This window comes from Herpailurus yagouaroundi, unplaced genomic scaffold (assembly GCF_014898765.1).
Source record: "Herpailurus yagouaroundi ecotype Mexico unplaced genomic scaffold, PumYag 438, whole genome shotgun sequence".
NCBI classification, from domain to species: domain Eukaryota; kingdom Metazoa; phylum Chordata; class Mammalia; order Carnivora; family Felidae; genus Herpailurus; species Herpailurus yagouaroundi.
This window is the reverse complement of record NW_024412655.1, coordinates 158,443-167,014: the sequence shown is the minus strand read 5'-3', so window position 1 is coordinate 167,014 and position 8,572 is coordinate 158,443. Positions and strand designations below refer to the sequence as shown.

At 59.6% G+C, this 8,572-nt stretch overlaps 1 protein-coding gene across 1 annotated transcript in view; it reads right to left on the bottom strand.

Annotated features, from left to right (window-relative positions):
- Position 1: 1 nt before the first annotated feature.
- MOB2 (MOB kinase activator 2) overlaps positions 2–8,572 on the bottom strand; it is a gene marked incomplete at its 3' end in the record, with an annotated part of 32,972 nt that continues 24,401 nt past the window's right edge. The window contains exons 7-10 of the mRNA XM_040464274.1: positions 8,218–8,378; positions 7,573–7,666; positions 999–1,123; positions 2–315 (exon numbers count right to left, since the gene is read on the bottom strand). Coding sequence (XP_040320208.1) covers positions 2–315; positions 999–1,123; positions 7,573–7,666; positions 8,218–8,378 — 694 coding nt within the window. The remainder of the gene's footprint in view (positions 316–998; positions 1,124–7,572; positions 7,667–8,217; positions 8,379–8,572) is intronic.

Sequence of the window (8,572 nt, the reverse complement as noted above, 5' to 3'; positions counted from 1 at the left end):
GGCCGGCGGCGGGGGCGCGGGGGCACAGAACCACGTGAAGGAGAGGTGAGCCCCCGCCCGGGCCCCCGCCGCTGCCGCCTCCGCCGCTGCACAGCACCTCCGTGAGGTCGTCCATGACGGCGGTGTCTTTGGGGTCGAGCAGGTTGAACTCCCTGGCAAAGAGGATGAAGTGGACGTAGAGTGTGTTCAAGTGTCCGTGCAGCTCAAGGGCCAGGGTCTCCTTGAAGTGGGACCAGTAGATGTGCGCCAGCACGTGGAACAGGTACTTGCAGATCTTCTTCACCAGAGACTCGAAGGAGCTGGGGAATTCCCTGCCTGGGGACAGAGGCCACCACGTCGGGTCACCGGCACTCTGCTCGGTGGGCCACGTCCCGCCGAGCTCCCACCAGTCTGGAAGGAGCTGGCTGGGGTCGGGGGGGGGGGGGGGACCGGGGGACTGGCTGTGCAGGAGCCGTCTGGAGGGCCCCCCCTACCTCCCACCTTCCCCCCATCGGCAGGCGCTCCAGTGACCTGTCGCCCCGGGCCTGGCTCCCGGAGCTGCGTGCCTACTGACCCGGCAGGTGCCTACTGCTCTGTACCGGCTGCCTCTGCATCGAGGGGCCTGCCTCAGGCCACCCTCAGCCTGGCCCTGGCCCTGGGATTATGCGTGCTTCCGTGATGGACGCTCTCGGGGCTCTCGATGGGGCCGGGGCCACGGAGGATGACGGGAACCAAGATGCACGGGACCCTCTGGCAGCTCTGTACTGGCCTGGAGCCCCCGCCACCACCACCGCTCCTTGGCTGGCAGGCCCCAAGTAAGGGGGACTGCCATGGCCCGGGCACACGGGGGTGGAGATGGGGGTCTCGACCCAGGCCGAGCTGACCCTGCCAGAGGGCACCTGCCTGGCTTTACAGCCCCAGCCACACGGCTGCCCCCTCCCGATAGGTCTGGCTCTGTGTCCTCTGCAGCCACGCCTGCCTAGCAGGGAGGGGCACCCAGCACCAGGGGAGGGACGTACCGTATTTCGTGGGGAACACGTCCTCATCAGTCACCAGCTTCTGCACAGAGCTCATGACAAAGTCGACGTACTGGGGAGCGGTGCACTTGACCTTCTTCCCCCGCTCATCGTACCAGTAGTACTGTCTGTGGGGACAGAGAAGGCCAGTCACGGCATCACCACAGACACGCAGGCCCCACCCCCGGCCACAGCCTCCTTGCTAATGGACAGGCCCTGGGAGGAGGCCAGCCCTCGATGGGGAAGGGGACTCGGCCCCGGCTGCCACTCGGCACCAGAGCCACCCACTCGGAGGTGGAAGGTCTGGGCTGTGACCGGGGTGTAAGGGGGCACTCCCCGGTACCTGCAGGGTGGCCAGGCTGCATGAGCGCCTGGTGCCGTGTGCCCCACAAGGCCCAAGAACGTGAACAGGCAGGGGAGCTGGTCAAGACGAAGCCCTCGGAAGCTGGAAAAGCTCCCTGTTTTCCCCCAGGAAGGGAAACTCCTGCAAGGCCCTGCCGTCGGTTAGAACACCCGCCCTGGCGCCCTCCTCACCACAAGGTGGCTCTGCCTCACCCCTATCCTGCCTGCCCAGGCGTCAGTGCGGGTGCATCGGAGCACCTGAGGACACCCACACAAAGCCCTTTTCTGTGTCACTCTGGACGGCCTGTGGGGTCCCTGTGCCAGGAAGTGGAGCCCGGCCTCTAGCGGCCAGGCTGAGGCCCAGGTCTGCAGTGAGATCCGGAGGACAAGGCCCAAGTGCGTGGGCAGCAGCACAGACACCTGCTCCACCCATCCCCCCCCCCCCCCCCCCCCCCGTCCCCCACGTGATGGCAGATGCACCTGGCCACAGGTGCCGGCATCGGAGAACACAGCTCACCCCGGAAACTGGGAAACAGGTCCCCACAACATGCAGCCCCGAGACACTGGCTCCTGAGGGATGACGAGGACCGCCCCGTCTGGAACCAAGGAAGATGAGATGCTCCGTTTCTGACCTTCCTCTTGTTTGTTTTCATTTTAAATCACCACGCAGGAAAGATGACCTGGTGGCGTGTGGTCCCGTGCTCCTCACCCATGCGGACGGCTGGGTGCCTCCCACAGCCAGACACAGCTCATGCTGCCCTCCTGCCACGGCCCCTGGTCAGTCCCCCCCCCGCACACCAGCGATGTCCCCCGGGGACGCCACGTGGCATCCTGAGCTGGGGGGTGACCCGGCCACGTCCGTGCGCACATCTGCAGCCCCTTCCTTCTTACGCCGAGACGTGCTCCTGTGTGGAAGTGCTGGTGTGTCCAGCCACTCACCCGCTCAGGCACCGGCTTGTCCCCGGCTCAGGGCGATGACGGTTCAGGCTGCGACACGCACTCCAGGACAGGTTCCTATGGGAGCACAAGCTCTCACTTGTCTAAGGCGGACACTCGGGCCCGGAACTGCCGGGCCCAGGCAAGGGGAGAGCGCCCCTTCCGAAGAAGCCGTGAAACCACTCCCGGACTGGCTTCCGTGTCCCTCCACGGCCCTGCCGCACACAGCGTCGCCGGTGCTGGGCCCGCCAACGCGGCCTGTGACTTCTGAATCCCCATCCACCTGCTGCTTGAGGGGCTCATCTGCTCTCCTGTGTCTTCTCTGCTGGCCTGTGTGTCCAGGCCCGGGCCCACCGGTGACCAGGCTGTTTTCCCACAGACGAGTTGTGAGGCTTCTTCACACGTTCTGGGCCGAGTCCCTTCTTGGGTACGTAGTCTGTGGTTTGTCTTTTCTTCCTTGTGATAGCGTCCTTCTCTGAGCAAAAGCTCTACATGTTGATTATGCTCAATTTACTGATTCTCTTTCGTTAACAACCATGCCTGTGTCACAGCCAAGAGCTCTTCACCTGATGGTACGTCATGAAGATTTCCTCACTCTCTTTCAAAAGTTTCACGGTTTTACAACTTAGAATCATTTGGAGTTGCTTTTGGCATGGAGTGACGGGTTTGGGTCAAGATTCACTCCCCCACCCCCCACAGACGACTGTTTTTTCCAACAGCTTTGGTTGAAAAGACTAATCCTTCTGCACCAAATTTCTTTTGCATCTTTGTCAAAAATCAAAGGCCCACATCTGTGTGGGTCTATGTCTGGACTCGGCTGTCCCCTTGACCTGTGCGTCTGCTCCTCTGCCGCACCGTGTGTCTTCGGTGCCGTGGCCTTACAGCGATTACAACTGGGTGGTGGGATCCTTCCAGCCTTCCTGCTCTTTCCCCAAAACCGCTGTCGCTGCGCCAGCGGCTGCGCCCCTCCACGTGTCTCAGCCAGCTCATCGGCACCCACGACGGCTCTGCTGGGGCTCCGACGACGAACGCACAGGGCGGGCTGAGAGAGCTCCCCGTCGGAGCTTGTCAAGCCTCCCAGCCCACAAGCGCGGCACGCCTGCCACTGGCGCAGGCCTCTGACCGCGCTCACCAGCACCTGGCACTTGGCAGCGTGCACACCCGAGTGTACCCCGAAGCACTTGGCTGTTTCTGGAGCCGTCTGGAAAACTATCATATTTATGTCCATAAGAATTTGTGATGTTTAGTATCTGCTGAGTTTATGCTGACACCCCCTTCACTGCTTACAGTGATAATCTGCACCTTTCTCTTTGTCAATCTTGCTAAAGGTTTATCAATTTTATTGATCTTTTTAAGAAACTGGCTTCTGGTTTCATCGATTTTCCTGTTTTCAGAAATCACTTTTGATCGTTTCTGTTACTTCCTTTCTTCTGCTCAATTCGGGTTTATTTTGCTCTTCTTTTTCTAGTTTCTTAATATGGAAGCTTAGGGTACTGACTTGAGATCCTTCTAAAGTAAGCGCGTACCCACAACTGTCCCTCTAGGCACGGCTGTAGCTGTGTCCCCTCAAGTCCGGTGCGCTTTCATTTGTGTTCCGTTTAATACATTTCTAATTCTGAGACTTCCTCTACGATCCACGGATTATTTAGAAACATGCTAATTTCCAAGTGTGACTCATTCTAGTTTAACCCCATGACATCAGATGACCGACTCAGCACGATTCTGATTCTTTCAAGTTTGCGAAGGGTTGTTTTGTGAGCCAGGATGTGATCTATTTTGGGGACTATTCTGTGTGCGCTTGGGAAGAATGCGCTGCTGAGGGTGAAATGCTCTCCAGTCCATCCGGTCCAGCTGGCTGGCAATGCCAGTGAGTCTGTGACCTTGTTGGCTTACTGTCTACCAGCCCTCTGCCTCCAAGACAGGAGCACTGAAGTCCCCTACTCTGATTTTTGTCCGTTTCTCTCAGTTCTGTCCACGTCCTCTAGGGAAACGCTGCTGTCTGGTGCATACACATTCAAGATCGATACTCCTTGATGAATTGACTCTTTTGTAAATATGCAGACTTCTTCACACCTCATCATTGACTCTGCTCTGAGGCCTGCTGTGTCTGGGATTAACAGACACTCCGGCTTTCCTCTCATTAGTGTTCTGCTGATACATCTTCTCTGCGCTTTTAGTTGTGATCTACTGATGTCACTGGAAGTAAAGTGAGCTTCCTGTGAACGCTGCTCAGTTGGCTCATTCTCACACAGTGGGATGTGCAGTTTCACCTTCCGTGGGGTCAGTCCCTCGCGGTGACCCACCATCCAGAGGCAGACGCTGCTGCTCCCCACGCAGCGGCAGAAGGCAGAGAAGCGATCGAAGGCCACATCACGATGCCCACGCCGGCCCCTCACTTCCTCTCCCTACGCAGCCACTTTTTCGTCTCGCACCATCACAAGAAGAATGTGGGTACAAACTGAGAGACAGAGCGAGCACGTTCACGTAGCTTTTATCGTAAGATACTGTCATGACGGTCCTATTTTATTATCAGGTATTGTTGTTACACTCTGTGCCTCACGCATAAATTACATTTTGTCACAGGCATGTGTGCACACGCAGGGGTCAGGCTGGTCTGTAATTTGAGGCCCCCGATGGGGGCCCAGGGGCACGGCCCTTGGGCACAATCTCTGCCTAGTAATCAGCATGTCTGCACCACGGACGCTCACCATAATTTCTGCTGAGTCTGAATTTAAATCTGCCGTCTTTTGTTTCCTACTTATACCCTTTGCTTCTCATCGCCCTTGTTTCCTCTTTCCTGCCTTCTTTTGGGTTACGTTTTAGTATTTCCTTTCAATTCATCTGTTACGAATCTGGCTAGGTCATCTACACAACTTTTATAGAGGCTGCTCACAGGAGTATAAACTACATACTCAGTCATGCTTTCTGCGCTGTGCTGAGAGCACAGCCCCCCGCAGGCCCCTCCATCTGGCCCATCAGACAGGTGTGGCTTCAGGGGCTCAGAGGGCTGGTCCCCAGCCGCAGCCCCCTTGCCCTGGGACCCCCCGCAGAAACTCCCGTGGAGCAGGTGCGCCGGCTGTGCGCGGGTTGGTCTTCCTCCATGTGGGGAAGGTCTGTACCTCACCCGAACTCCTGAAGGACGGGTTTGCCCGAAGGACTCTGGGACACCTGCTTTTTCTCACTTTTCCTCACCTCCTTTCCTCACTTTAAAAACGTGGCGGAGCCTCCTTGTGGCCCAAGGCTTCTGACAAGAGGCACAGGCACCCGCCAATGTCCCCGCAGGCGCTGTGCCACGGGCTCTGCTCTGTGAAGGCCTTCTCTTCTCGGCCATTTTGTTATGATGCATCTGCCTGTGGATTCTTTTGTCCTACTTGGACTTCATTCAGCTTCCTGAATTTGTAGGTTTGTGTCGGCCACGCTTGGAAAGCTCCCAGCTGTTATCTCCTCAAATACACCCTCCGCCCGGCCCTTTCTCTTCGCCTTCTGGGACTCCAACGCTACCCTCTGGTCTCCATCCCTAGGGCAGGAGCAGGGTGCAGACAGGCCGCGGGCCCACTCGGGACCCAGGTGGATGTGCTGATCGGTCCCGAGGGAGCAAGCAGCTCTGTGGGGTGACCTTTGGCAAACCTGCCTTTTTCTCTGAAACTAATTCGGTATCAAACAACCGCTAGGAAGGCACTAGAGCACACCAGGTCCTGTGAGTCTGTAAAAACCCTGTGAAGGAGCCACAGAAGGTCGAGAAGAATGAAGAGAAGTGGGCTCAACATTCCCCAGATCCCCAGTCTCACACAGCAGCGCCAACATCCGGGCGCAGGTCTGCCCGACACCAAGCCCTATGCCGTCTCAAGGAGTCTCTTCTCAAACACGGTGATGCCAAAGGGCGCACGGGGGGCAGTGGGGAACGGCTTCCCCACCCGCCCACCCTACCGGTCACCTCTGACGCTGCCTGGTCAGGCCGAGCCAGCAAGCATCCTACTGAGCACACCACACACACGGCTCTCAAGCAGTGTCCTCGCCTGCCTCCAGCACCTGCCGCTGGCGTCACTCTAGCGAGGGCGCTTCCCTCCCACATTGATGTCCTCCTGCCTCAAGCCGACCTGCCCCACCTGCCCCGTGATACCCTTGCCTGTGGCCAGGGGGGACACACGTAATGCCTGGGCTCCCGTCGGTGGCTCTTTCTGGGTGACAGAGTGGAGAGTGTACATTGTCTACGTTTGCTCCCATGTGACCCAGCCCTGAGCTGTGACCTGCTGGGGCCACGAGAGCAGGGCCTGGCAGGGCTAGGAGCCAGCTCAGCCTGCCTACGACTGAGCTGGGTCTGTGCCCAGCAGCCTGGCCAGCAGCTCTGCCGGCAGGATGGGCTCAGGACAGCACAGCAAATGTGTGTTCGCCAGCAGGGGCCAGCGGCTCATGTACGCTTGCCATCAGCCCCTGACCTGCAGCCCCGGTAACAAAAAGGAGGCGTTAGAAAGGAGCTTCCGCGCTCGTCCTCAGTCCCAACAGCCCTAGGCTGAGCCCCAGCACACCCCGCCTCTTGTTCAAAGCCCCTTCCGTCCCTTCTGCCGTCAGGGGGCCAGCCCGCACTGTGCAGGGACCCTCCCGCCCACACCCCAGTCAGAGCTGCTGCAAGTCCAGTGGGGTGCCTCCCTGCTGAGGGCGCGAATGTGCACGCGCTTCCGGAAGAGAGTGACCAGCACCCAGGCCCACAGAAAACTCACGGAGAAGCCGTCCCAGCCCCACAAAACCTGCCAGTGAGGAAGGCGCCCAGTCCTTCGCCGTCCCCCGTCACCCCCTCCACACAGAGCAGGGGCTCTCAGGAGAAGCTGTCCTTCGGGGGCCTGGGCGGCCACTGGTCGGGCGGCTGGCTCTTGATTTCAGCTCAGGTCGTGATCTCACGGAGCGAGCCCCCCATCAGGCTCTGCACCGAGCACGTAGCCTGCTTAAGATTCTCTCATCCCTATCTCACTTGCGCGCACGATCTCTCTCTTTCTCTCTCTCAAAAAAGAAAAGAGCCATCCTTCAATTGGACCACTAAGTAAAGCAGAGAAGTGCCTGCAGCTTCATGACGCTCTGACATTTCAGGAAACCAAGCCAGGCATGTACCGCGGACACCCCCCTACCACACACTGCCGAGTGCCCTGCCCTGGCTGGGCTCTGCTTCTGTTGTCCCTGCCCCACAGCGACAGGAGGCGCAGCCCCGGCCAGGATGCCGTTGAGGAGGACCCCACGCCATCAGGAGACCCTGCACGGGTGCAGTGAGAGGGTCCAGGGTCTGAGCTGCAGCCAGGCAGCGACTCACGTGTTGCACACGGCCATCGTCTGGCATGCCTCTCCTGTGCAAAACTCAGAGATGGTGCTGTACTGCAGGTTGACGTGGTGGAAAAACGTGGTGGCTGGAAGAGAAGAGAAGAAAAGGGGCAGGCGTGAAACCCACCACTGCGTCCACAAGGAACAGCCTCCTTTCCTTGGACCCTGGGGCAGCCAGCACCTACCGCAGACCAGAGACCCATGTCCCAGCGCACAGCACCAGCCCTGGAAGCCGGCCACCAGCCACTGCTGTGCGGGCTTGGGCGTCTGCTTGGACGGTGCCAAGCTGGGCAGACAGGCAGGGGCCATCGAGCTGAGTCCCCTCCTCAAGGGGTGGGGCAGGCACGCAATTTGTGAGCCCTGAGCCCTGAGCCCCAGGCCTGCCCAGCAGGTGGAGGTGAAAGCCACCCCCCTGTCCCGTGGGCCACGGCCTTCCCATGACCTGGGCACTGCTGGCCTTGTGGCCGCACTCCCACCCCACAGACACTCCCCGGCACGGCCAGGACCTGCGCTGGGTCCCCGTGTGGTGGACACCCCAAGCGCACTGCAGGGCCGGCCACCAGCTGTGGGGAGGCCTGGAGGAGGCGACCACCTGCGGCCGCCATGGCGCCCTTCCCCACCCTGTGCCCACACGCACTGTTGCTGGCCAGCCACTCGTTGAGGTCGATCTCCCGGGGCAGCACCACCAGCTCCTTGAACCCAACGTCAGTGATTCTGGACTTGGCGTACTCTGGCTCCAGGTACATCTTCTTCTCCTCCGCGGCAGGTTTCTTTCCATTGGGCTTTGCTTTAGACTTCCTGCCAGAGAAGAGAGAGCAGAGGGTCACTTCCTGCCAGAGACAAGGGAGCAGAGGGTCACTGCAGACAAATGCTGGCATGGAAGCCACGAGCTGGCCCAGAGACACGAGAGGGGACACAGGCCGCTCTGGGCCCGCTGAAGGAGGTGCGCCGGCCAGGCTAGTCAGGCTCCACCTGCCATGTGTAGACACTGC